Source organism: Phalacrocorax aristotelis, chromosome 11 (assembly GCF_949628215.1).
Source record: "Phalacrocorax aristotelis chromosome 11, bGulAri2.1, whole genome shotgun sequence".
Lineage (NCBI taxonomy): Eukaryota > Metazoa > Chordata > Aves > Suliformes > Phalacrocoracidae > Phalacrocorax > Phalacrocorax aristotelis.
The window spans coordinates 21,380,087-21,407,520 of record NC_134286.1 but is presented as its reverse complement, the minus strand read 5'-3'; the positions used below and the strand labels follow the sequence as shown (position 1 = coordinate 21,407,520).

Genomic DNA, 27,434 nt, shown 5'->3' with positions numbered 1-27,434 from the left:
GAGTTCCATGTTCATATGAGATTATTCAGAACTTAAAAGGCTCAATATGCTGTAGCTTCTGAACTTGATCCAGTCTATGAAAATCAATAACCTGATCACAAACACTGCTCTATCGTGTTGTCCTAAGATGTCTGAAGAGGTTTGGAAGTAGAACAGAACCACACCTATAAGCAGGATGTAAAAACCAAGAGTTTCACAAGAGATGGAACAGGGAGGGTTGCACAAGTCACTGTGTCTCCTCCACAAAATGGCACACGCAGCATGCCACCTCACTCCACAGTCCAGTATTTCTGAAGTTACATAAATACAAATCCATGAAGGAAGGGACACTATTACTATAAAGACACAATATTTTCTGTTCTATATATATCTCTCTATATATATATTCTGCTCACTATAAAGACAATATATTCTATTCGATATATTCATCAATGACCTGGATGAAGGGATAGAGCATAATCTTAGCAAGTTCGCTGATGGTACCAAGCTGGGAGGGGTGGCTGATGCACCAGAAGGCTGTGCTGGCATCCAGCGAGACCTGGACAGGCTGGAGAGCTGGGCCCAGGGGAACCTCATGAAATTCAACAAGAGCAAGTGCAAGGTCCTGCCCCTGGGGAGGAACAACCCCCCGCACCAGCACAGGCTGAGGGCTGAACTAATGGAAAGCAGCTCTGCTGAGAAGGCCCTGGGGGTGGGGCAGCGAGGTGACCCTGAGCCAGCACTGTGCCCTTGTGGCCAAGAAGGGCAACGGTGTCCTGGGGTGCATTAAAAGGAGCATGGACAGCAGGGCGAGGAAGGTTATCCTTCCCCCCTACTCTGCCCTAGTGCGGCCCCAGCTGGAGTGCTGCGTCCAGTTCTGGGCCCAGTTTAAGAACAACAGCGAACTGCTCAAGCAGGTCCAGCAGAGAGCTACCGAGATGATCGGGGGCTGGAGCATTTCCCTTATGAGGAAAGGCTGAGAGACCTAGCTCTGTTCAGCCTGGAGAAGAGAAGGCTGAGGGGGCATCTTATCAATACTTATAAATATCTAAAGGGTGGGTGTCAGGAGGATGGGCTGGAGTCTTTTCAGTGGTGCCCAATGACAGGCCAAGGGCACAAGCTGGAACATGGGAAGTTCCACTTAAATATGAGGACAAACCCCTTCCCTGCGCGGGTGCCAGAGCAGGGGCACAGGCTGCCCAGAGAGGCTGTGGGGTCCCTTCCCTGGAGACATTCACCCCCCGCCTGGACGCGGCCCTGTGCCCCTGCTCTGGGGGTGCCTGCTCATACAGGGGGTGGGATGGGGTGATCTCCAGAGGTCCCTTCCAGCCCCCGCCATTCTGGGATTCTGTGATTCTGTAACAACCTCTACGTTTAGCCTCCCTTACACTGTCTCGAGGAAAAAAAGCCACAAAAATTAATCACTGTAAGAGCGTGTGTCATTTTATTTCATCACTGCACTAGAACACGACCCACTGAACACAGGACACCAGTTTACACCTCTCCTCCTCTAGCTTTGACTTTCCTAACAACATTCTGAACAAATGCAATATCCCGTGCCAATCAGATACAGAATAAGACTGACAGCACAGGGTTCCCCTGCTTCCCCCCCCCCCTTTTTTTTTTGTTTTAGTAACTGCAGCAGTAATAGGAGGAGTCAGAAAACCCACTGGCAAGAAATGCATTTTCTTCACTGCTTAAATAATGCCTGTGGATTCAACATGATCACAAAAATAGCTCATCAGCTACTATACTGGAGCTTCCCTGACTCCACAGCAATTACATGATTTAGTGAGTCAAACTGGCAGAAAATTAATTAATGTTTTAGCTGCTCAAACAGGCTTTCTGCAGAGCTGGAGATACCAATTCCAGTTGGCCAATGGCCATAATCACAAAGTTGTTTTTCCCATTAGAAGAATCCCTTTGTTAGAACAAAATTCACACCCCTACTATTATTTCAAACTTCACAAAATCAAGCTCACCAAATACAATTATAAACCAGACCAATGCTGTACTTGATCAATCAGAAGAAAAAAATGAAAGGGAAAAACTAAAAAAGAATGGAAAAAAAACCCAAGAAAAAATTAAAAAGGAAAATCAACCACACACTGTCAAGAAACCTTTAAGTCCAGCCAAATAATTAAAACCCAAGAAAACCTGTCTCCAGAATCAAGGAAACCATTTACCCTACCTACCATATCAGCATTCGCAATTTAAAGAGAAATATCGAAGTTATGGCAAAGGTGCCTTTTAAAAACAGTTTTTAAGGTATATGGCATGCTGCATAACCAGGAGTTGTTCTCAGATGACAGTTGCCAGTTCAGAATTTTTAGGAAAATTTTGCTATTTTGGTGAAACGTGCCAATCCTAAAATTTCCAGGTTTTTTTGGTGACCACCTGATAGATTAGTTCTATCAACATGGAATATTTTCAAGTGCCTAAATAAGGTTGCTCAGTTCAGCTGAGCTTAAACCAGACATTCATTTCTTAGACTGGAAAAATAAATTAAGTGCTTTATCTGTAATCAATTCATCAGCACTTAATTAACACTTATTTTTTCATACTTCTAAGGCACATTCTCAGCTATTTTTCATGTGAAGTTGTTCCCTCCACACTAGATTTCTAACAAGGATAACCCAGCTTGTGGTTGTAACAATTTAGCAGATTAAAATAACCTTGGGTTCCCAAAAGAGACCCTTCAAAGAAAGCAACGCTAGCAAAAAAAGATATCTATTAGGAAAAGTTTCCAGTATATATTTCCATGCTTGTTTCTGTATTTGATCTAATAGGAAAGACTGTTATAGAAGTCTATTTACAAAAGCAGATGGGGTAATTTCTGAACAACCATTTCTGTAACTCAGCAAAAGCCAATAAAGAAAATCTGATAAATCTTACCAACTTCACTGTCTGCCCAAAATAATTCCATTTGCAAGATTACTTAGCTCATATACGTAAACCAGAAAGTACAAAATATATAATGCATACTTGTATCAATTTTCACTTACCTGGATCAACTAAAGCTTTATTAAATATTTCTTTAAGTTTTCTACTCTTCACATTCCTGCCTTGTGCAAGATTACGATACATCTCATAGCCTATTATCATCACACCTCCTTCGTCTTGCCAACGCTGGAGCATATAGCTTCTCTCTTGAGGGCGTTTCACAGTTGCTAGTTCACAGACCTTTCAAAGGGGGAAAAATATGCTTGAATTTCTCTTAAAATACTGAAGTACTGGTGTAACTTTTAAATACCTAAGGCTTATTAACGTAAGTAGATTTTTCACATACTTAAACTGCATTCCTTAGCCTATATTTGAATGGTGGAGCTTCCCAATTATGTAAACCGTTCAGTTATTTCATTTTTAAGAACTCTTTTTAAGCCTTATACCTCTAGTTTTTCATCATCTTCTAAACATTCTTGCCATTTTTCAAATTCATTCAACCAGTTCAAGGCAGTGTTCAGTGGACACACTACCAGAGCTGTCCGAAAATCCAGCTTGTCACACAGCAAGACAGTGTGAAGAAAACTTACTACCTGCAAGAGGAAAAAACAAGACAAAATGCCAAATAAACCACTGAGCATTAAACACTAGGAAAGACACATCAAAGTGTATATTCACATACAGAACTTACCAACAACAGTCTTGTTCAAACATTCTTTTTCTGTTAAGCAACTCGCTACTTAAAAATTAATACGCGTGCGTTTCGAAGTGATACACTTCCTACTCTGTTACGTGGCTGCGCACAGCCTTCACATACTGAGATACACGTCGTTTTGAATTGCACAAGGTAACGGAAGGATCTCACAAAGAAGGAGCCCTCCCTTTACATTTCACAAACTAAAAACTTCTATTAGGTAATTTTTAAGCTTTCGCCGAATACTTGCCCCAAATATTAAAGTTCACCTCCTTGGACTTCATAAACATATCAAGTTTCTTAAAAGCAAACTTTCATCTTAAATCGATGTTTTTCACATTTTTTCAACACATTGGCAAATTCTCTCAGAAGAGCTCTGCAGCAGGTTATTGAAACACTTTCCAAGCGTTCACCCTGTAGCCAGACTGGCTACGTGTTGCACTTGGTAAGACCTCCTTGAGGCCTGGAGAAAAAAAAACTTAAATCTTTTGATGTCACTCAGTGTTTCTGCTGGGCTGCCTGTTTTTGAGCAGTAGCAAATAAAGACGGGACTAGAGGTAACCTGTAAAAACCCAGGCGCAGAAGAGTCCGTGATCCCCTGGCAGCTCCAGCTCTCACGCCAGACTTTCAGCGGGGAAGACTGCACTCTAACCCACATAACTGTACAACATCCGAAAGTTCCTTCCAGATCAAATCCTGGTATCTGGCAACTCTGATTTAATACAGTGTTCAAAGTAATTTCAAACAGCATGACTATGCTTGGAACGCTGGGCAACAAACTGCTCTTAGATGCTGCAACATGGAAGGAATTACTAGTGGTTTTGCGATCAAGACAAAAGCATCTCATGTTCTACCCATGAAGACTAATCACAAAAGTCCTATGTCCTGGACAGCCAGAAAGTCCCTAATTGCTGAATTTCCTTGATCCTTTACTGACATTCTCCTCAGCAGCTTGCAAAGCCTGCTAAAACTTCACGCTGATTTAGCCCTTTTAAGAGCTGAACAACAAATGGCATTACAGAGTACAGTAGAAGGACTGGCAAAGGACAACGTAAGTTAAAAACCAACTAAGCTACAGACACTGGCCATAAAAACACTTGATACATATTTATAACTGTGGCTTTCTTCTATTATCAAGAAGTTACAGCCAAAATGAATGCCACAAACACATCACATACAAAAAAAGCCTTCTGCTGTGAAATATTTCATCAAACTGGAGTATATAGTATAGAAAGTATAAGTGTACAAAGTCACTTAGACTGCATTGCTACACTAAAGCACAACAGTTCTGCAAAACATTGCAAATCTTCAGTAAAAGGTGTCATTAACTCCTGAAGAACCATAACATCTAAGCTAGAATTAGCCCATAAAAATAAACTCTTCAAAGGTGATTTTCAAAGTATGTATGAAAGTCCTCTTCTGTAGGATTGTAGATTGTCAAAACGTTGCGTCTGTCACCCCAACTTCCATAAACAAAGCAAAAAGTATATACACTGCAGCTGGAGTTCTTAAAAACGTACTGTTCACATCCCGTGCACCACAACCAACCAAGATTCCAGCTTGTTTTACCTAACAGTACATACAGTGAATGACCACAGTCCCTCTGATCACCCACAGCTCTACATGTTACTCAGAAAACAGCCCCACAACCCCACAAAAACCCCCAAAATCAGAAAACCACAAAAACCAAGCTTCCCTTGACTCCCTGAGCCTGTTCTTTGCAGAGGGATCTAGGGGATCTAAAGAATCTGAAGATGTTACGCCAGCCTAAGAGCTCCATGACTATATCCTGCAATTAGCAGGTCGAGAAAGAAGATTCTCAGGATCAGAAAGTCCTAAATAAAATTTGCCTGAATTAGGTCAGAGGAGAGCAGGGTTAGGTATTTCTTACGTAACTTCAGTTTTTGAAGACTCCTGGGTAGCAATGGTTTAGAGGGAAGACACAAGAATAAGGAAGCCATCTGACCCAGTAAGGCATAGCTAACATGAGCAAGGAGTAATAGATACCTCCTGCTAGATTCTCTCTGAAGATTTTCTCTTGGACCATATTTCAAGTCTCTAAAAATAATAATGAAATTACTTCAAGCCAAGCCAAGTCTGCTATCTAGCAGCACCCAGGCGTGCTGACTATGCCAATCACCAACTGGCACGGCAGATGTGAGCGCTACAGAGAGTAAAACTACTCAGATGCCTCATTCCAAACATACAGGTGTCGAAGAGTAACTGCTTGTCGACAGGATCTTACAGCATTTTGCTTGCTAAGTGACTAACAAGGTTGTAAAGCTGGCTGTTGTCACTTGCAGACTATGAGTCTAGCTATGGCACAGAAATGTTGAGACATCTTTCATACAGCTTGGAATTCCAGCACGCTGATATACTGACCTCCATACGAATGAACAGATCTTGAGCCTTCAGTTCAGGTGATAGGGCTTCCCAATCCAATGGGGAAGCTTCTACCACAACTGACCAAGATGGAAGAGGATGGTGAAATGGCATTTCCTCACAGACGCTTTGAGGATCCCATCCTCACTGTAGGAAGAAAATAACCTCTTTGAGAACCATCATCACCACGCTAAAAAGACTGCGCTCCAGGGAATGAGTAAAGTGCATCCATGTTTGGAGCATGTGAAGAAAGAATTTAGAATGAAGTGTAGTGCAAGTGCTGGTTGCTAACGTGATCTAGACTTGCCGCTCACAAACTCACCAGAGCACTAGGCAGATCTCCTGTCAAGAGACTTTATAGCTAAGAACCGCTCCTGGCACAGGAAGGCCCCAACTGATCCCAAGTTGAAATCAGTTCTAAACAATTTCAAGGTCTGCAGAAGCTTTAAGTTAGATTTATAATGATTCACCTTCAAGCCAGAGACCAGGAAGGTTCACAGTAATTCACTTCGCTAGTCAGTTGTCCTGATAAAGATATGGGAATATCCCCCTCCTCCAGAAATACCGAAACAGCATCAACAAAGGCCAACAACAGGGAGACCAAAGTGGCCCTGCTTTTCTGAGGGTCTTTTCAAGAACGGATAAGGTTGCTACCCTCCTTTCTTCTTCTTTAAAGTTCTTAAAAATTTTCCTTTTTCTTTCCCAGAATCAGAGGAAAAAGTTCTGTCACATGACTGTGCTAAAGAAATTCTTGGGAACATACCGGGCAGCAGAGCAGCAAGACTGGCAACTCACCCCCGTTCTTTGCTCATAGTTTTGTGGTGATGCTACGTCTGGCTAAACGCAAAACCATGATTTATGAAGACAGATAGATACTTGGAAACAAGCAAACACAGAAGGAATTCAACACTACTGACTACCCTGAGAAGGTACCAGCATGAGGTGCAGGGAAGTCAAGAAAACTGTTTTTGATCTGTTACCTCTTTTTGAAGGTCAAGGGCATAAGCTTCTCCTGAGGCCTGCGATGATTATAAGAGGCCCATGAAAAAGAGCCATGAGCATTGTTTTACAGCAACTGCTTGGGTGATCAGTTTCAGAAGAAACATTTTAAGATGGGGATTGAGCTTCAGATTTTAAAGACTAATAGAAAGGCTAAGTTGTTCACTCTGTGATTTTTAACATGGTAGAAGTATCACTTGTATCAGACCAAGAAATATGAAAATCTTTTTTTAAGAAATCCTACAATATTGCGTTTTAAAGATTTTTACAAAGCAGTCTTCAGCAGTGTAAAGGAGAAGGAACATGTGCCGAAGTGACAATGAAGGCTTGAACCTGAAGATCTCAGGAAGCAAAGAACTGCAAAGCCAAAGAAAAGAAACAAAGAAGCGAAGAAGGGCTTGAAAGTATGCCCTACAGTTATCGGCCAAGGCAACGGAAGTTTCTGCTCTTAACTGTTTGTGATGCTCAACAACCCAAAAATATGAATGTACTTATGGACAGTAATGGAAACAGCTAACAGATGCCCCTCTCCCTCAACTGGAAGAGTCTAAATTGTCGCAAAACATTGTTCCTATTAGAACACAAAGCATCTGATTTTAGACACTGAAAGTCTGGCATAAAAAGAAAACAAAAACCACCCTGATCAAGCCCTACCTTATCAGTGCAACAAATAAAGTGAAAAACCACTGAGGAAAACAAACAGTTTAAGGAGCAACACATGAATGAGGAAGACAGCAAAAACCACAACCTGCTTAAGATTATTAAACTGTCTTAGAAACACAGGTTCCCGAAGCCTGTTTCCTACTAGCTGTATTTTCTTGTTCAGAGTTGCAAGGGAGCTACACATCACTTACAACTAAATACAACCTTTTCACATGAATATTACTGATTACCTAACTTAATTTTAGACATCTTAGCAGTGGAGAAAGCACAAGTGGGTACCAGAACCTTTCACAGCTGTATACTACAAAACCAACTTCTTTCTCAAGACCTCTTTACATAACGTTTTCCTGCAGCAACCCTCAAGTCCCTGCCTACGCAACAGTAAGTTTTACAATGTTCTGAAAGTCATTAAAATTGCCTTTTGCGGGATCAGCTTTTGAGAGCAAGCCAGAGACCAGAAAACAAGACGACTTTTGTTTCTTACCTGTAACGTTTTCCCCAGACCCATACAGTGAGCAAGAATGCATCCAGAACCAGGAGATGTCTTTGTTTTTTTGACAGACTCACAACAGCAATCCCACATGAACTGAACACCTGAAGAAAATTATTGAAAATTTTCTTATTAAACATTCATTTTATTAAAGTTCACCTGATAAGAGAGAGGTGTGATCGCTGTAAGATCATGGTAACTCTTAGAAAAAAATGCTTAGGATAATTATTGATTCATTTCTGTCCAATGAATTTTAAGTGGGATGATCCGCGTCTTGAACTTACAGAATAATAGAATCATTAAGGTTGGACTTAATTATATTCAGTTTTCACTGAAGATGCGGTAACTGGGTTAGAAAATACTCTGTGCAGACTGCCAATGAGTGCGATCTTGGGGACAGGAAGAAAAGAGGAGACAGAACAAAAAGTGGCAAGGGCTTAATGAAAAGACTAAAATGATCATGGTAAATCAGCAAAATTATCTGAAACCAACTAGAAGTAATTCTGCCAAGACAAATGAGTTGTGAAGTTCTATGCTTAAAGGTGGTGGTGGGGGAATTGAGTAAGAACTGTGACAGACGAAAAAGGAAAGGAAATACATGCTATGTAACAAAAGGCATTAACACCATGAGGGTCTGCTGGGTGATTTTTTTGTTCTTTGCAACATATTTATTGGAGAGTTGTATTCTACTACGCTATACTCAGCACAGATGAGGCTTCAACTTGACTGCTGTGCCTGGTTCAGGGCACCTCCCCTTAAGAGTTGAAGCAAGTCCAGAAGTTTCTTGCTAAAATGGAAAGGTTGTCAACTATGAAAGTTGAGGAAAAATTAAAATAACAGAATGAGCTGCGAAGAAAATGATGATTGGTTATTCTCCTTTTCTCCTTCTTCACTAGAAGCAGAATATGGAAAGAAGTTGGCTTGATGTGCAGGACTGTCAGGTATCAGAAAAAAAAATTCTGTTGAGAAAGCCAGGAAAATACTGTGAGATTTTTAAGTCTTCACTGAAAACTGTAAAAAGTAAATATAGTAATTCCTCAATAGAATAGGTAAACATATATTTGATTCTGCCTCAGTGTGGAGAATTAGATGATTCTGAGGACTCTTCCAAATTTTACGTTTCTAAGGTTCTTTGCCTGTAAAACAGAACTAGGTATTGCTGATCTCATTTACTTTTGTTCAGATGTTCCAAAAATAAAACAATAAACCTGACATTCTGGCATTTACCTGCCAGGGAGTTTTCTTACGATTCTAATTCACGTTGCATACTGCCGGGGGCGGGGGTGGGGTGGGAATTAAAACTCTCTTCTCTTACCATCTACTTGGTGTGGTTTCAGTCTGGTAACTATATTCCTGTGAACCTGCACTAATGGTTCTTTGGTTTCTTCATCTTCATCTAAAACCAGCTTAGTTGTAATGGGACATTTCAGAGGTGAAGCATCTTCTATCTCTATCACCTAGTAAGCAGAAACAGGACATCATAGGAATACTTCACACGTGAATAATACCAAGCATTTGACAGACACTAGCTTTAGCAAAATTGGAAGTCGTAATTTATTTAGCAAAGAGAACTTAAATTCTTTACTAGGCACCACAACTTTCTTCGGGAGAGTGCTTTTGCCCATGGAAAGTAAAGCAGTAGGCAATTGAAACTGCTCTCTACAGATCTCGGTAGTCTCAAAGAAAACTTATCAATGTTAACCTGCAGGAAACTGCAAATAAAACCTGTGGCTTACGAGGCTACATGTAAATACTTTTAAAATTACTTATCAAATGAAACTGAGGTAGAAATATGCCATCTTAAACATCATCAACAATTCGACTTCCTAGCATTTTCAAAGAAAACAGAACATACCTCTCTCAATTTCTCTCTCTCCCGTTCTCTTTCTGCTATACGTTTTCTTCTTTCTTCTTCTTCTTTAAGTGCATTTTGTGTTTCTGTTCTAAGCTTATCGTCTTTAATAATTTTCCTTATTTTCTTCCTGCCTTTTCCAGGAGATTTTGAATCATCATTGTCCTCATCCTCAGAATTACTCTATTATGAATTAAATAAATTAAGTATTAGCAAGAAAATTATGGCGCAGACCATCAAATCCTTAATTTTCAGACATGCTCCCCAAAATTTTTATATACGAAGGTGGAGTTTGGCTTGTAGGAAAAAAACACCTTTTTTTTTTAAAAAAAGTTAACCAGCATGACAAAAGTCCACCTTAACTATAATGTATTTTGAGATATTAAAGCTAAGCCCAGCTGCGCAGAGGCAGTACTGCAGGTACTGTTATCATTTGATAGTAACTAATGACTAAAGAACTATTTTTCTGTTCTAGTGGTGCTAGATCAGATCAACTATTCCCTACTCCACATAGGAAAAGAAATACTTATACTAGGAAAGCGTTAATGTACTGTTTGTGTTGTCATCTACATTTAGCTTAAAAATTCCAATTATTTAAAATATATCATGCATTTTTAACCAAGAGCTAGACAGGAAAATGGGTTTAGTTAAATGCAATGTTTTTTCGGCACAACGGTGCCATTCTTCAAATTTTAGGACTGAATTAACATTGAGAAAAAATAGAGTTTTTTACTGCACTTTGTACAGAGCTGTTTGATACACGCAAGCCCCTGAGCAGCTGGCAGAAGAGAAAGGAACTGCTTTCCCCATTTATTAATTCAAAACACAATACAGTACCTTATTGTTGTTTTCACTTGAAGAATCCTCTTGAACCTTTATACGCCTTCGTTTCTTTTTCTGTTTGTAACTGCGCTGGTTTTCTTCTGCCTCAGCTTTCTTGGCAGATCTAGATAAAAAAAGGCAGTATTACTGTTTAACAATAATAATAATTCATTGCCACACTGAAAAAAAAAGGATAAAACATTAACTACATTGCTAATTAATGGAATATATACTCCTTTTGTGCCATCAGGGGCTTACTTCCAAATTCCTTCCTCCTCCTCAATTCACTGGACACACAGAGCTACTGTCTATTCCAGGCAACCCTGAAGAATCTCAGAATTGTTAAGTATTACTTTTCAACTGCAATCCACCATTCCTCAGCTGACATATCTGCTGTAACAATGCTCATTTTAATGTTAATCTTCTTTTGCTCATCAAATTGCTCTGTGCCACATACTTTGGTACAAAATCAAAATTCTCACATCTGCTGCAAAGTTAATTAGCAATTTACAGACAAGTATCATTAAAGGTTTTAAGGACCAATCCAAAGCCTTTTAACTTCCACTATGTTACTGCCTAAACTGCACTATTAAATACCAAAAGCCAAAGACTGGGTAAGCACAGTTAAGTTTTATTTAGACCTTGTTCTTGGACGTTGGTCGTCTTCAGACTCACTGACTTCTTCACTAACTGCAGATTCATGAAACTCGGAGTCATTTGAATCATCGCTGCTCACTTTAAAAAATAAAGTACGATTTCATGTTAGCAACATCACAGATCTTCTAATTATACAACAGACTGTTTAAGATCAACAAGCACTGTAACACTTCATTTCAGACAGTGTGGGACCCATTAAACATACCAATATGAAGCAATAGGAATATAAGGGGCACAGAGTAGAAAAGCTTAACATGTAAGCACTAGCTGAGTCCTGACAGATGGCATATTACGCCAACAAGACTTGAGGTCTTCAGGCATGAATACCTCTAAGCAGAGTTTACAAGCAAGTGACAGAAAGCATTATATTATAAAGCAACCCATTTCCAAGACAGGGGGCAAGGAGGGGAGAACCAAATGGGGCACAGTACAGAACTTCAGAAAACAAAAGATGATTTTTAGTTAAACAGAAGCTTTTGTTTCCAACATTTTAGACATAATTTTATAATCATTACTTCGCAATTCATGCAAACAACCCTTATCTACTAACAACATATGCAATTATATTACTGTATTTATGGCTTGAAGTTTCTTCAGGTAATGCAAGTCTAAAACTGACTTAAAAGACAATTAAAAATACGCCCAAACTAGCATTTAGGTGTTTACCAACATTAGGTAATACTTCCATAACTACTTTTAGGAGCTACCACTGGCATTTATAGGTAATTAAGAGCACCACGCCGTTTAGCACCTTTATAATTCCAGTTTGACCTTGAACACAGTGGAAAGCTTCACTGCTTAATGAATAACAAGGCTTAAAACAAGGACTGTTTTTTTTCACATACATGGGGAAATGCAATATTAGTCACATAGGGCTAAAAATGGCAATAAAGTATAAATAAAGTATATCGAAATAAAGTATATTGTTCTACTTGAAACCAGTGAACTTAAGAGACTTGCTCTAAAGAATCCTTAGAATTAGTCTGGCTGCATCTTACTTGTACACTGCCACTGTAATTTACAATTACTTTTCTTGAAAGAAGCACTGTTGGTAGAGTTATTATTTCATAAGGGAGGAAAAGCATGGATATACATTGAGATAAAAATGTGAGTTTTCAGGAAGGGAAGCGATAAACAAATCTTATTGCATCTTTTAGCCTACGGAACACCACAAAAGATGGCTAGCATTAGCGCAACACTAACAACAGGGAAGTACTGTGCACCCTTACTTCCACCGGCCGTGAACACTATCCACATCTCCACCAACCAACATGGCCGTAAGTATTTATCCTTACTATCGCTCCCCTCCCCTGCTCAAAAGGATTAAATGCAAGGGGCTGACGGAGTCTTTGTTCGCGCATCATTTCACAGTGCCATCTGGTGTTCAACTGCAGCCCGCGGCATTTACATTCTAGGATGGAGAGACTTGTGATGCACAAGGGACCGTCCAAGTTAAAGAGAGAAATTAGCTAAAGGATGAGATTGATTTTCAGAAATTGGACATACTGGGCTTGCCTCTGTTATTTAAGATCAATATTATAAGACTCAACAAGATGAATCCAATTCAGAGGATACAGTAAGTGGACAGAGCTGCATTTGTATTCAACATTTTAAACTAAACTATTTGACAAACATAGGTAAGAGAATTCTAGCTTTAATACACAAGTTTATACAGAGATTTTAAAATTGCAGTGTTTCAGATCTCCATTCAGACATGCTTTGTACTTATTTTATAGAAGCAAGTATTTTTTGTGACAAAAAACATTTGGATTATGTACCTTTCCTTCTATTTCTGCGCTTCTCTTCTTTTTTTTCTTTTGGTTTCGCCTTTTTTTCTTCACCAGACTCTCCGTCACTCACTGTCAGCTTGTGCCTCAGCAGTCTGTGTCTGTATCTAGGCTTCTTTGATTCTTCTTCTTCTTCTTCTTCTTCTTCTTCTTCTGAATCCGATTCAGAATTATCTTCCTTTTCATTCTCTTCTGTCAGAGATAAGAGTCAGTACAACATGCACACTGGTCATTTTTTTGTTACTTAAATTTGGCAAGAATTAAAATCTGAATTAATTTAGGCTAAATTCTGTGCTTTTCCAGGAAATTGTGGGCAACAACATACTGCTGTTCCCTTAAATCTGAAGTATTTTATCCTGCCTGAACATTTGGAATATCTGTTCCAACGACTGTATATGTTAGTCAAATCTCTACCCTGCATTTGCACGTCTGACTGTTCTGGACAGATTATTCCCACAGATCCCTACGACTTCTGAACTGGTTACAAAAATCAGACTATTAACAAAAAAATACACTTACAGAAGAGTAAAAGAGATTATAATCCTCACCATCATGTACCTTGGCCTCTATTTGGCAACTACCTATGCAGATCAATAACATTTTATGGTTGAAAACTGAAGAAACTTTAATAATTATAATTTTCCAAAGTGACCTTTGAAATTACGACAGGCGCTACAGCACGGCTTTTTCCCAGGGTGTTTTTTGGTGCTCACCATCATCTCCTGTGTTTTCATTTTGCTTTCCAGTTTTCTTTTTTCCTTCATCCGATTCATCATCTGAAGATGCATCCTCATCAGAGGAAAGATTGGCTTTGATTTCTTCTAAAAGCATTTTCTTGGCAATTCTTTGAAGTAAAACAGAAAAAACTATTTATTCCATTGTTCAAGTAAAGCTATGAACGATAAGTGTAATCCTATACCATTCAGAACCTCAAAAAAAGGGCTGAAAGCTGAACAAGAGAGACACATGATGAAAAGTCATTGTGGTAACACAGGATATACCAGCAAAAATCTCATGTTAAATCTAACGTGTTAACTTGCTTTTAGAAAGCAAACCTGTATAACACTTCTTTAAAAGGACCTTTCATGTTTTACAGCAAGGCTAGAGATAGCTATAAAATGTAAAAACTTCAACATTCCATTCTATTCATGGTCTGTTTGGAAGGACTCGTGTCAGTTCTGGGATAAGCACCTATATGAATGCTAACGCCAACAAAAACCTGAAGATGCTGCAGAGCAAATCCTAATACTCAAATCATTCCCCCCAAAAATGGTTTCCATGCTTACTTGATTTAAATCAATGAGATTAATTTCCTGAGGCACTGAATCTCCTTGACTAGCATATATGTAAACAGTAATAGTTTTAAAAACAGTGTGCCCCTGAACACGTTTTAAACAAGGAGAAAAAGCTTATTGCAATACGCACTAACTCACAGGTTAAACAAAAAATAAATAAATAAAAAAGAAATTATTACCCTACCTCTACATAGCTTCCCTCCAACTGTGTTACCGTTCTAACGGCCTTGGCCCACCCTACTGCAACAGAGATGCTGCAGTAATGGAAGCAACTCATGATGTCTCAAGATGAACGGATATTAAGTGCCTCAGGGAAAAAAAAACAACCACTGAATCCCTCATCTAACTACAAGCACTTGCCTTAGAGCAACTACAGCAAAAAAAATGTGTATATAACAAAAAAGTCTGAACTTCAAAGAAAAATTATGATCTTATTTCCTGCTCCACAAATGGACCGCTCAGCTTCTCACAGTTTCATTTCAGCACAAGAACATTTTCAGCTAACGTACAAGTTGTTACTATGGAAAAACGATTTCTTTACATGCTCTTGCAAAATAAACAGAATTTTACATTAGTCCATCCTAGGCAAAATATAAAATACGTCAAAAGCACATGAAAACAGTGGACTTATCTGAGAACTCGTACTTCCAGGGGGAAAAAAATGCTGAAAGAATGAAACCAGGCCTTCCTCATATAAATACCAGAAATAACATAGGTTTTGTTCCATGGTTGTCAATTTTAAATGAAGGTTTTTTTTTTTTCCTAGGACAAATCTGGTCTGTCTCGCCTTTCAGGAGAATTAATGTATACTGTAGGTACATAGTTCAGAACGGGAAGGCTTTTACACCAGCCAAAACAATAGTTCAAAAACCAGGAAACTGAACCACAATCTAGGCTTCACTTGGAAATGGCAGAAGAACAGTGACCTCTCCAGCACAGCTTCTTATACATTAGCAAATTTAGTTGTTACTTTCATGTAGCACTATAAAATAGGTTTTAAAGAACATGTATTTCATTTTTCAGCATGTAACATGTCCCTAAAACAAAGGAACTTTTCAAAGGGAGTTTTCCCAAGGTATCTTTCCTAACACTTCATACAGTAATTTCTATTCTTTGAGGGGTAGTATATCTTCCAAAAGAATTTCTAATGTCTATTCAGTTACTATTAAAAGATGGAAGTAAAATGGCTTAATAAACTGAATTCAAGATTGCTCAATGAGTCACAGACTATCCACCAGCATCCAAAACACCTCCCCCCCCCCCCCCGGCTTCTGAGAAATGGCTGGTGAAGAAATCGCTGATTAAAATGCACTACTCTTGGTAAGCTTTAATTCCACATGTATCAACACATCGCAGTGTGAACCCAATGAAAACTTCCTAAAGACCACAGATAAGTAACATCCTCTTCCAAATGTTTTTTGGTATTAGGTCCTTCCAGAGAATTTGGAAAAGGGACTTAGATTTTGTTGTTTTGTGTTTTTTTTAAACCCACCACGTCATGTACAATGGCAACAGGAATAAATAGCTCCTTATATAAGAAATTAAGACTATATTTCTCCCATCTCTTAATGGTCTGAAGAACTTGTTCTTCAAAATGAAACTGCTTCGAATGAAGAACTTGTTCTTCAGAATCAAACTGCTTGGAATATCACAAGTTGGCTTCTTTTTAAAAGCTTTTAATGTAAATTATTAAACTTGAGTCGTACTCCAGGAAATGCAGGCAGCAGCGGTTTGGCTACTTTTTTTCTTGTTTAACAAACTGACCACTATCATCACCAAAGTTTTGCTTTGGAAGAGAAAAAAAAAAAAAGTAGAAACACTAAAACGAACTGCAAAATTTTTAAATTCAATCCTGAAACTACTGCCTGGTAATGCTGCCTTTGACTTATTTCCAATTGTCCTCAATTGCATTAGCAAAGTTAACACAACTTGTATGTGGATAACAACACTTACCTTTCATACAAGTCTCCCTTAAAATTTTATTTATATATTTTTAATCAAAGGTTGACTTTGGTTCTTAACAAAAGCAGATGTAGATTTTTATTTATTCTTTCATGAATTTTTTTTCGAAGAAAAAAAAAGGCAAATGTATCACTCACCTAAAAATACCAACGCACAAAATCTACTAGCCATGAGCAGAGGACGCTGTTATTTTCCTACTAGTCATCATAACCACCAACCAGAGTGGGTAAGCCTATCAGTTTCTAATTAATTATTTATAATAGAAGTTATTGCTTTTATACTCTGAGATAGAAAATTAGACATATTTTTTAGCTAGGATGAAGATTCAATCACTTTGAATCAAACTGAAAGGGAACTGTTTGTTTAGTGAAAAAAGCTACATTCTCTTCAATGTGTTCTACTGATACGGTGTTAGGCTAAAAATGTAAGACATTGTTGAGATGTTCAGAATTCAAGAGATTCCTATTTTTAAATGTAACTAGATTATCTGATAGACATTAAAAATATAAGCAATGTTAGAACCAAACAGCTTAAGCCTTGTAAATGCATCTGACAAATGACTGATGTAACAAATGGCTTATATGAATTAGAATAAATTGAGTACTGGACTCTTGAAACTGGTTTTAAATTAAATTATATGCAGCTCAGAATAATATATCACACTTCTATTTTAAGATACAAACCCATTTAAAGTGACCAGGTTTCTAAGCTAAGAAGCTTCATATGCTAGCTTTAATGTTTTAATATTCGCATTAACATCCAACTGCGAGTACAGAGAAAAACAAGCTACGATAGCATGAAAACTCCCCCACTCTCAGTCTTCCAGAGAAACCCATGAAAATCAAAAGACAGCGTAAGATTTACTCAGGTCAAGGACACTGGAGATATTCTTGGTCAACCAGCTGTAACAGTCAAACATTATAAACAAATTTAATTAAGAAGCACAGAGACCTGTGTGAACTCCAGCACAGGACTTCAGGTAGTAAAAAAATTTAAAAGAAAAAAAAAAAATTCCCTGCATTTATTAATTTCTGCCACTTGAGCCTGTCATGTTGCCTAGTCCCATGCCACCTTATCTAAACGTATCATGAGATTTGTATAAAGGCCATCTTCCAAACACATATCTACAGTGCCTTACAGAATGGGGCTGTAATCTCAACCAGGACAAATAATAAAAAAGCCCAAACCCTCAAGAATGAAATAACAATACATATATATAATTTTATATAAATCAGGATTTAAATATATTTCACCTTTGTAAGAATGACACCACAATACACATTTATAAATAATGAGTTGGTTACTATGTATTTTTTTAACTTATGCTAAAAGAAAACGTTTTTGACAAGAGAGAGGCAAGCTGGAAGTTACCCAGGGGTTGCTAAGTCACAGAACAGGACTACCTTATCCTTCAGACATTTCAGCAAAAATGGGATAGTAGGTGCAGCCTCTCATGATGTAGAATTAAATCCACGTGATAATTTGCACCATCCTTGTTCGTGAATTTTAGAGTGCCGATACAATGGACTTATTTATAGATCGTCAAAAATCCTGGTGAGACAATGCTACCACTGAAAAACTATTTTTACTTCTTAAAAAGTACTAATTTTAAATATTAGTTAATTATAATGATGTATTATTACCAATTAGATTATATCAACTCACACGTAGTGTTCATGAATACCTACTAATTATATATAGAAATAAGGTTGCCCAAACAAGCCTTTGGGGGGGGACACGGGACGGGACACGACACATTTTTCTGTGGCTAATAAAAGCCATCATCCTTTCAGCTAGAGCACTACTGAACTAAATGGGCCTCTGGTACATTACTGAAAAAATTTAGAACCATTTAAAATATATTTTAAGAGATGAATACTTGGATGAAATGTCACACATTTTTTTAAAAAATAGCGAAAACTGCCAAACACCTTGGTCTAAAATACTGCACTGTCTTTGTTGAAACAGTCCGATTTTCAAGCTGTCAGAGTTGTATTAAATTAAATGCTTGGACAAGAAAAACGTTTTACAAAAATTTATTGCAACCATCAAATACTTAAAGGCATTCTGCATTAAATACACTATTAACTTCTTAATAAACAAAACTACTGCAAACATATTAAACAGTACCATTTAAAAGATCAGAAGGACCAATAATAGATAATTACACAACATAAGATGAAAGCATACAGCACTGTAAGTCATATTATGACCCACTTGGATATTGCATTTTGGCAAAGATGATTTCAAGACTATTAATATTCATGTCATGCACATCCAAAGGTATGCAAATAACAGAACATCTAAACTAGAGACTTGCAAACACAAGAGTTCCCACACTATAAATACCCCGTAGGTACTACATACCCTCTTTGGCCTGCAGGAAAATAGGCAACTTATCTGAATAGTAGGTAAACTATTTAAACACTTTGTGCTGAGTTACAGAAGAACAAGCTTTTAACTTCTTGAAATTTGTTCCATCTTTTTACATTTTATATATTTGATTTTGGTGCCAAGTACAACGCGTGACGAATGTAAAATTAGACTGCAGTTACCAGTTCACATGTCTGAAGGTTGACAAAACTGTTTATTGACAAAATACCTCCCCGTCTCATAAATATTCCCTAAATAAAAACTTCAACAAGGATTCAGCTTAAAACAAAGTACAGAAACTGATTTTTAAACCCCAAATTCATATTACTGATTTGTTTGCTGCCAATTGGGTTAACTCATTTCCCAATATAGCTCAAACTAATAATTAAGATCTGCCAGTAACATTTGTACGGTGAACACTGAGCTTTGACAAGTGTGTATTGGCTTAGTTACCAACCAGCAACACTGAAGAAACAAACAAAAAAGAAAAAAGAAGGGGGGGCCGGGGATCAAACCAGGACCAAAATTAAAGCACCATTTAACAAAAACAAAAATAAAAATCTATTACCAATGTTTACATGTTCTGCTTATGACCCTGTGCTGTCAAGTCCCTAAAGAGCATCTTTCTTTAAAAGGTGAATTATTTGATTAAATTTAATGACTGAAAATAAGCAAGAACTTCAGCAGCAGCAACATTTTGATGCCAAACTAAAGGACATAAAACAGTGTTTTTAAAATTTACTTCAGCCACAGATCAAAACGTACAACTCCGTGAAACGAAGATACCATATTCTAAACTAGTAAGGCTCAGAAGCAGAAAAAGACTCCATCAGCAACTGTGCAAAGCTGTGAAGCTGGTCCCATACATGCTATATGGCAAAAAAATCAGTTTCTGAAATACTGTATAAAAATTTGTTGAACAACTCTTTAGTCTAACTACAATAACTTCCAAAAAGAAACTGTGGCTCATAATTGAGCAATACTTCATGTGCGTTCACTCATTAGGAAACGAAGCTTTTACATTTTCTAGCCAGGCTAATTTTGATAACTACAATGGTTCTCGTAAAATATGACGTGTCTTAACTAACTATATCTTACACAGACTCATTTTTATTGAACTCAAAACTGAAGCAATACATATAAGCCACAATTCTGAAAATACCTATGCAAAGACCTAATTTGTAAGTATAATTAGTCTCTCTGATACCAGTTGAGCCTATGCACAGTGCTTGCAGAATCAAGGCCTTAACTATCGCATTAGTTACTTCAGGTATTCTTAGTGGATTCAAACTCAGTTTAATTAACAGCTGAAAGTATCTAATACTGTTTTCTCCACATTTGTGTTTTCTCTTTATTGAGAAAAGGTTTTTCAATTAAAAAAGCAAATTACGTAACAGTAATAACCAAGTTTAATCTGAAAATATTTCAGCACTGTGTATTGCACAGATGCAAATTTTTACCTTCTATTCATATAACTGGCTGAAATTCACATTTATCAGAAGTAGGTTTTCACCTGCCTGAATGAAATACTCATCACAAACCTCACACTTTCAATGGGAACATAAAATGGACAGTGCCGCAGGGCATTTATAACACACCCTATGCAAGGTGTGTTAGGTAACACTTCTAAATACTTTCTTTGCATTTCTGGATTTTGGCCTCTGTTTTCTGGCCCCTTGTTCAAACTTGCGGGAAGCCCGTGAGCGAGTCTTTACAAGGCAGGCAGTCGTGGTTTTTACAACCTGCTTGCTCTTCCGTTGCGCCGGTTTGCGCCCACGCCTAGGGTGTGTTATAATCTTTTTTAAGTCCTTATGGATGGTATCATACCTATTCTCAGGATCGTCATCATCATCATCTTCCTCCTCCTCCATTGGAACAGCCCTTGTTTTAGCCTCTCCCTCATCTCCTGGGGGAGGAAGAGGAAACAAAAAACCAGAATACATGAACACCTAATACATGTAAAATCAGCAATAAATAACACAGCACATGAACTATTGTCTCCATCAAGAATCCCGATATAAAAATAGCTTGGTAATACCAGCACTTTGCTACAAGCAAACAAAAAAAGCCAGTTACCTATCCCAACATATAAATATTTTTATTAATAAAAGTATCTAGTTTTTCAAGCAGCGCTTTTATCCACGTTATGCTTGCTACTACACACAATTTGAAATTCTTTCCCTATTACATACTGTGAAACTTGAGTTTTTACACCAAAACATACAGAGACTGAATACTCCACTCACGATTCAGAATTAAGTTCCCTAAGAAGTTATTAGCTCCATTTCAGAAGCCCCACTACCAAATATGTGTAAAGTGAAAAGAAGGCTCAAACAAATACATTACAGAAACACTTACCAAACTTACGAGCTAAGCTGCTGCCATTAGGAAGTACTCAAGAACAATAATCCTTGCCTATTTTTGCTTTCAGAGTATCAAACACAATGCACGTACATTTGCTGTGTTGGCATGAAGACTTAAGTTTCGAAAACTACACGAGCTCTCCCTACTGCAGATATCAAAACTCAGCTGCACTACATGGATACAGTCTCACACGGAAAGCTCATCAAAACCAACAGTGGGTCACATAACAGAGGAATAGCACAGTACAGTACCTGCCTTTAAGCTCCTCTGCACTCTCCTGGCTGAACTAAGAGGAATTCAGATTATTTCTAGCACACTCCCAGGCCTTTCCCCTTTCTCTTCTCTCATTCTTCTGACTCACATATAAGTCAGTCATATTTCCTAGTTAGTAAAATTAATCTTAGGAAAACAGACCTCAAAATCCTAATGAAGTGAGATCCTCTCATTCATAATTTCTACAGTTTATTTTCACCTGGGGGAGCAGACTAAAACTAGGCTGTGAGAGGCTTGCTCGAAATTGTTTTAACAGACACTTGTCCTGGAATTGCCACTAGCCAGATGTCTGACAGGACTTTATCAGAGGTGATCACAGACAGTCCCTCACCCTTGGGCTTAGACAAACAGAAGTATCCTGTTGGTTAAACCAGATTCTAAGTCTCATTCAACTATATACCTACAAAGCTTGTCCAGACACAGAAAAGACTCATTTATTTATTCACCTATTAAGCCAAAAGCAAACTGAAGAGAAAGGGCAAGTCTGCCTCCTCTTAAAATAACATAACAAAGGCAGATTCTTACGGAATCATACAATAACTAGTGTTGGAAGAGACCTCTGGACATAACCTACTCCACTTCCATCCCCAGAGCAGAGCAAACTGCAAAGTGAGGTCAGTTTTCTCAGGGCCTTGGCCAAACAACTTCTGAGTATTTCCAAGGACAGAGATTCCAAAATTTGACCCGGCAATCAGTTTCAGGCTTTGAACATCCTCAATGTAAAGAATTTTCTCTTAGTATCTAGGCAGAGGTTTTTTTGACAGAACTTCTATCCACGGCCTCATCCTTTCGTCATGCATCTGGCTCAGCCTTCTCTGTAACTACCCATATAGGTGATACAGAAAACAGCAATTTTGACTCCCCATTTTTAGCATTCTCTCTCCAGGCTAAACCAACTCACTTCCCTCTCAGTCTGACTCTACTGTCAATCATCCCACATGACCATCTCATTTTTCCGATTTGTACACTGTTATCAGTCTCTCCCATCCAATAATTATCTAATCTTTCCACTTGTGACTTGCAAATAAAACAATCACTCCCACTGTCTCCGACACCTTCCGATACATTACAACCAACTTTTTCCTCCTGGGCCATTTCAATACCAGCCTATGAACACACACTGTCCATCAGCAATTTTATTTTTGAAGTGTTTTCCTTTGACGGTCCAGAGGTGCTGAGAACTGTTGCACATGGGTCACTGTCACCGAGTACCATCAATTGTCTGTCTATGGGGAGTGCTTTAACAGCCGTGGCAGCTACCACACACGAGATGCCGGTTCTTCACTATGCAAACCATCATTATTCGCAAGCTCCCCCTGTAGTGGCGTCACTGGGAAAACATTGTTTTAGCAGCCATCAAGGAAAAGCCCTGAAAGTCTCAGTATTACATGCACAGAGGCGAAACTAAAAATACTTCACCAGAGGACCCTGAAAAACAAGCGTTAGAGGACTGTGTAATATGCAGAGTAAGAAATTCATTTTCCAGCTCTTACTCTACAATGATGCAAAACACCATCAGTCAAACTTGGCTTTCTTACAGGGCTCCAAATCCAGAGAGGCACAGCACCTGTGCAAGCAACCCCTGCATCTGCAAAGACTACCAACTCTCCAGAAACTAAGCTGCAGGAAAACTTAGGGAAGAACTGGGTCAGCACCAAGTTGGTTGGAAAAAGGAGGAACATTACGCTTCATTTAAAATCTGGGAATTTTGTTTGGCTGGGGGGTGGGTGGGGAGGTGTTGGGGGGTTTGTTTAGGGTTTTTGTTTGTTTTTAAGAAACTACAAATAACAATAATCTTATTCTGCATTTAGCCTCTAGAAGCCTACAAGAACTTTTTGGGAAAAGCCAAACACACTACTATGTCCCTTCTGCTATCTTCATAGACATACTGCTGTTTCATTCTTTTTTTTTTTTGTTTCTTTACAGCTTCGCAAACTACTGTATCTGAGCCAACAGTTACAGTAAATTCGTGTACGGAGTTCTACAAAACATCATTAGAGGCAAACAAAAAGAAAAAATGTTACCTGTCACAGTAATTAAAACAGCAAATAGATTTCATTTTTTCTAGTCAAAAATTCATTTTTTAAAAACATGCAGACTGTCCATGTAATGTGAAAACTACCCCTCCAGTTTAACGTCTTTAAAACCAAGTGTTCAAATTCAGCAGTTCTGAGCCTCTTTCTGATTTCCTAAAGATGCAAGATACTGATGAATTAGTTCTATGCTGGCAAGGAAAAGAATTATTACTAATAAACAGGCTATGAAAACAATAAGCGATGACAGATTTCTATTAACCAACGACATCATCACCATCGTCATAGAACCATGAAGGCTGGAAAACACCTCTGGGATCAAGTCCAACCATCAACCCAACACCCCTGGGCCTCCTAAACCATGTCCCTCTAAGGCTACCTGGGTTTCGTGAGGCACAACGATCATCTGCTTGACCTTTAAAATGTATACTACAATGCCACAGGTCTTCAGGATCACCTCTAGTGCATAACCACGAGCAGACAAATTTGAGTTCACTAGAAACCTACTGCTTCAAACCAGCTTCTGCTAAATAGCAACCGGGCAGCCAAAGAGAGGAACAAGCTTTTGAAAGCTGCGCTGCAAGGAAATACCCGGCGGAATTACAGACTACAGCTTCTCATGCCTCTCCATTTACAGTGATGTCCTTTTTTCCAGAAGTGACAAGCTCCACAAATTGCAATGGGTGCTTCCAAAACAGTTATCAGAAAACCAAACTGGCTGCCAACTTTGAAATATTTCTACTTTCTAGATTACTACGTTACCCAAATCTTACAAATTTCCTCTATTAGTATATTAATACGAGTAGATGAACATCTTTTGCACACCTGATGACTGACAAAATCCTGTACCAGCAGATAGCACTAAGTTTTCAGTCACTGGCATAATTTTCTGCTCATCACTGCTTCCGTCACCTGTTGAATTCTGTTCATCATTTTCTTCCTTATCGGATGAGGAAGAGGACGTGACAACCACCTTCTTTTTTGCCACTTTCTTTTTTAAGTTACTCTTTTTACTTTCTTTCATTGACCCTCTTTTTATCTTTTTCTTACTGTCTTCATAAGACTCCTCATCAGAAGAGGACAATGAGTCATTCTGTTCTTTCTTGGAAATTTTCTTTTTGTGACTTATTTTTTTCTTTTCTTTAGTTTCCGTTTGTTTTTTACTCTGCACATCATCTTCAGAAGAACTCTCCTCTTTTAGGGGAGATTTCTCAGCATCAGAGGATAAATCGTTCTGTACCCTTTTGGATACTCTCTCTCTTAAATTCCTCCTTTTCTTTTCTTTAAACATTGCTTCATTTTTAGTTTTGTCGTTCTCAGAAGAATTGCTACTTCCTTTCTCTGGAGTTGGCTTCTCAACATCAGAAGAGGAATCACCTTGTTCTTCCTTGTAACTTTTCTTTTTCAGTTTTTCAGATTTCTTTGCTTTGCTCTCTGATCCTTTTTTACTCTTGAATCTGTCATTCGAAGAATCAAAATTGTGCTCTTTCTTTGCAGATTTCTCCGTACTCTCTGAAGAAGAATCTTCCTGTGCTTTTTTCTTTCTCAAATCCTTGCTCGCGGCTTCAGCTAGCTTTTCACCTTTCGGACAACTCGCCTCTTTCTCCAGTGAAGACTTCTCAACATCAGAAGACTCATCGTGCTTTTCCTTCACAGTTTTTTCTTTTAAGTCTCTGTTTAGCCTTTCCTTAGCAGCTGCCCCCTTACCATTTTTATCTTTAGAAGAATGATTAATCTCCTTCTCTGGGGAAGACTTTTCAGCATCGTCATCTTCAGAAGATTTATCTCTCTGTTTCTTCAAATTCATCTTTCTCTTACTACTTACTTTCTTCCTCTGCTCTTCTTCAGAGGAATCATAACTATCATCCTTTCGTGAGTATTTTTTCTTAGCTTTTTTTGCAGACTCAATTTTACTCAAAATTTTTATTTCTTTTTCCAACTCAGAATCATAGTTTGAAGAATCTGAATAGTTTTGTCGTTTCTTTTTAGCAGCAGCAGAATTTTTAACTGATTTGCCTCTTTTAGCGTCCAAATCTGAACCAGAACTGGAACTTTTTCTTTTTCGTTTTCCATTTTCATCCTTTACTGGCTGAGTCTTTAGAAAATCTAAAGTCTTCTGATCATTTGTTGGTGCTTCACTATTGCTATCAATATCTGAAGAACTGTGACTCATCATAGCTACTTCTTTAAGAACAGCTGGCATCTCGTCAGAATCTGAGCTTTGATCTAACGTGTATGGCGTTTTTGATTTAGAAAGTTTATTAGGGCTAGGACCATCAGCAGTACTGTCAGAAGAATTTCTTTTATCATTTTTCCTCCTTGGTTGTTTTGATGATTTTCTCTTCCGTTTTTCACTACACGTGTCATTGCTGTCTTCTTCTGAATTTGACGTTAAAGGATTGATGTCTGTCTGGCGCCTCAGAGGTGTGGTCTTCACACGCGGTGATCTCCTCAGATCAGACTCCTCTACAAGTGAGACAGTTTCGTTCTCCGTGGAAGGTTCACTGCCAGCATTATGGTTCTGTTTTACAGAATCACAGTTTTCTGCTCTAGGTATTGCATCAACATCCTTCCTGTCCTTTTCCAGACTGCTGTCTTGATCTTCAGCTTTAACTGCAGACTCTGAAAGGGAAACGGGAGTCAATTTTACAATCAATTCTTTTGTTCCTTTAGCCGATGACTTTAACTTAGTACCACCTTTGGTATCTTTCATAGGAGTGTTTGATTTGGTATTTGAATTTGGAGTCTCATGATCTGTTCCTGTATTTCCACTGTCTTGCTCATCTGAAGTAATCTGAATCTCCATAGCAGATTCTAGAGTCTCAAAAATATCTTCAGGAACAGATGAGGGGATGGACACTATATCCATGTCTAAAGCCTCTGTACTATTAGGTTCATACTGAGGCTCTTCATTTCTGCCAGACCTTTTCTCTTCACCAGAAGTACGTTTGTTACCTGCTTGTTCCGTTGCCGGAACACTTTGATCCATGGGCTCACCGTCAGGCCGTTCTGATACAACTTTTTTCTGTGTCTTTACAGTGTCATTCTCTTTTAATGCCACACGTTCCTTTCCATCTTTGTTCACCTCATCTTTTTCTAATCTAACACCAGGTTTTTTCTCTTTGGTATTTTTATCTTTGATTTTAACATTCAAAGCTTGAATCTCCAGGTTCAGACCTTCTTCTAGTGCCAGATGAGCTTTTTTCATGTCACTCAACACAGATTTAAAAGCTTTTAGCTGACAAAGTTGCACAGATGGGGTTATTTCTACATTTTCTGCAGCGTTTTTCAAAAAGCTTACAAAGCTAGAATTCAGATTTGTTGTAGTTTCAACCAACTTTCTTGTTTTCTTAAGCAAGTCTTTTGGCACCACTAGTGCTTTATAAGAATACGTTAGTGAACCTGAATATGAATCATTTAGGTTTTTTCCTTCACCATTACAATTTGAATTATTTCTCTTTGGAGAAAACTTGACTGTATGGTCATATATTTTACTTTTTTCACTTTCAACTCTGATCTTTTTTTTGTTTTGTTGCAGTAACTGTTCTAGATTTTCAAAGACACTGTCACATGCAGTGACCAAGTCCAACAAAGGCTCTGGATGGCAAATATAGCAGTGCCACTGGGTATTTTCGTCCAGTATGGTCGATAGCTCCTTTCGACCCAGGTTGCGCAAAATGCACTTTTTACAGAAGGCGTTATGGCAAAAGTCACAGCAAATCAAATTTCCACCTTCAGCACACCATCTGAAATGAGACATAAGAAATACTAAAGTCTTATCTCCGTATCAACAAGGTGACAAATTTGAGAAATTTACATATTTTTCACTATTTGATAAAGAATTTACATCTTAAAAATTCAGTTGA

The 27,434-nt window shown here is 38.2% G+C and overlaps 1 protein-coding gene across 11 annotated transcripts in view; it reads right to left on the bottom strand.

The window, feature by feature from the left end:
• The window catches only part of ATRX (ATRX chromatin remodeler), an 88,510-nt gene that overhangs the window by 34,186 nt on the left and 26,890 nt on the right, over window positions 1-27,434 (bottom strand). For 6 of the 11 annotated variants that reach the window (XM_075106247.1, XM_075106256.1, XM_075106249.1 and 3 more), the window contains 11 exons: window positions 24,394-27,314; window positions 20,726-20,804; window positions 13,982-14,112; window positions 13,260-13,460; window positions 11,466-11,559; window positions 10,840-10,948; window positions 10,006-10,185; window positions 9,466-9,607; window positions 8,145-8,254; window positions 3,369-3,515; window positions 2,985-3,162 (listed from right to left, as the gene is read on the bottom strand). In XM_075106247.1, the coding sequence (XP_074962348.1) occupies window positions 2,985-3,162; window positions 3,369-3,515; window positions 8,145-8,254; window positions 9,466-9,607; window positions 10,006-10,185; window positions 10,840-10,948; window positions 11,466-11,559; window positions 13,260-13,460; window positions 13,982-14,112; window positions 20,726-20,804; window positions 24,394-27,314 (4,292 nt within the window). The remainder of the gene's footprint in view (window positions 1-2,984; window positions 3,163-3,368; window positions 3,516-8,144; window positions 8,255-9,465; window positions 9,608-10,005; window positions 10,186-10,839; window positions 10,949-11,465; window positions 11,560-13,259; window positions 13,461-13,981; window positions 14,113-20,725; window positions 20,805-24,393; window positions 27,315-27,434) is intronic. The other 5 variants (XM_075106253.1, XM_075106254.1, XM_075106258.1 and 2 more) reach the window with 2 other exon arrangements.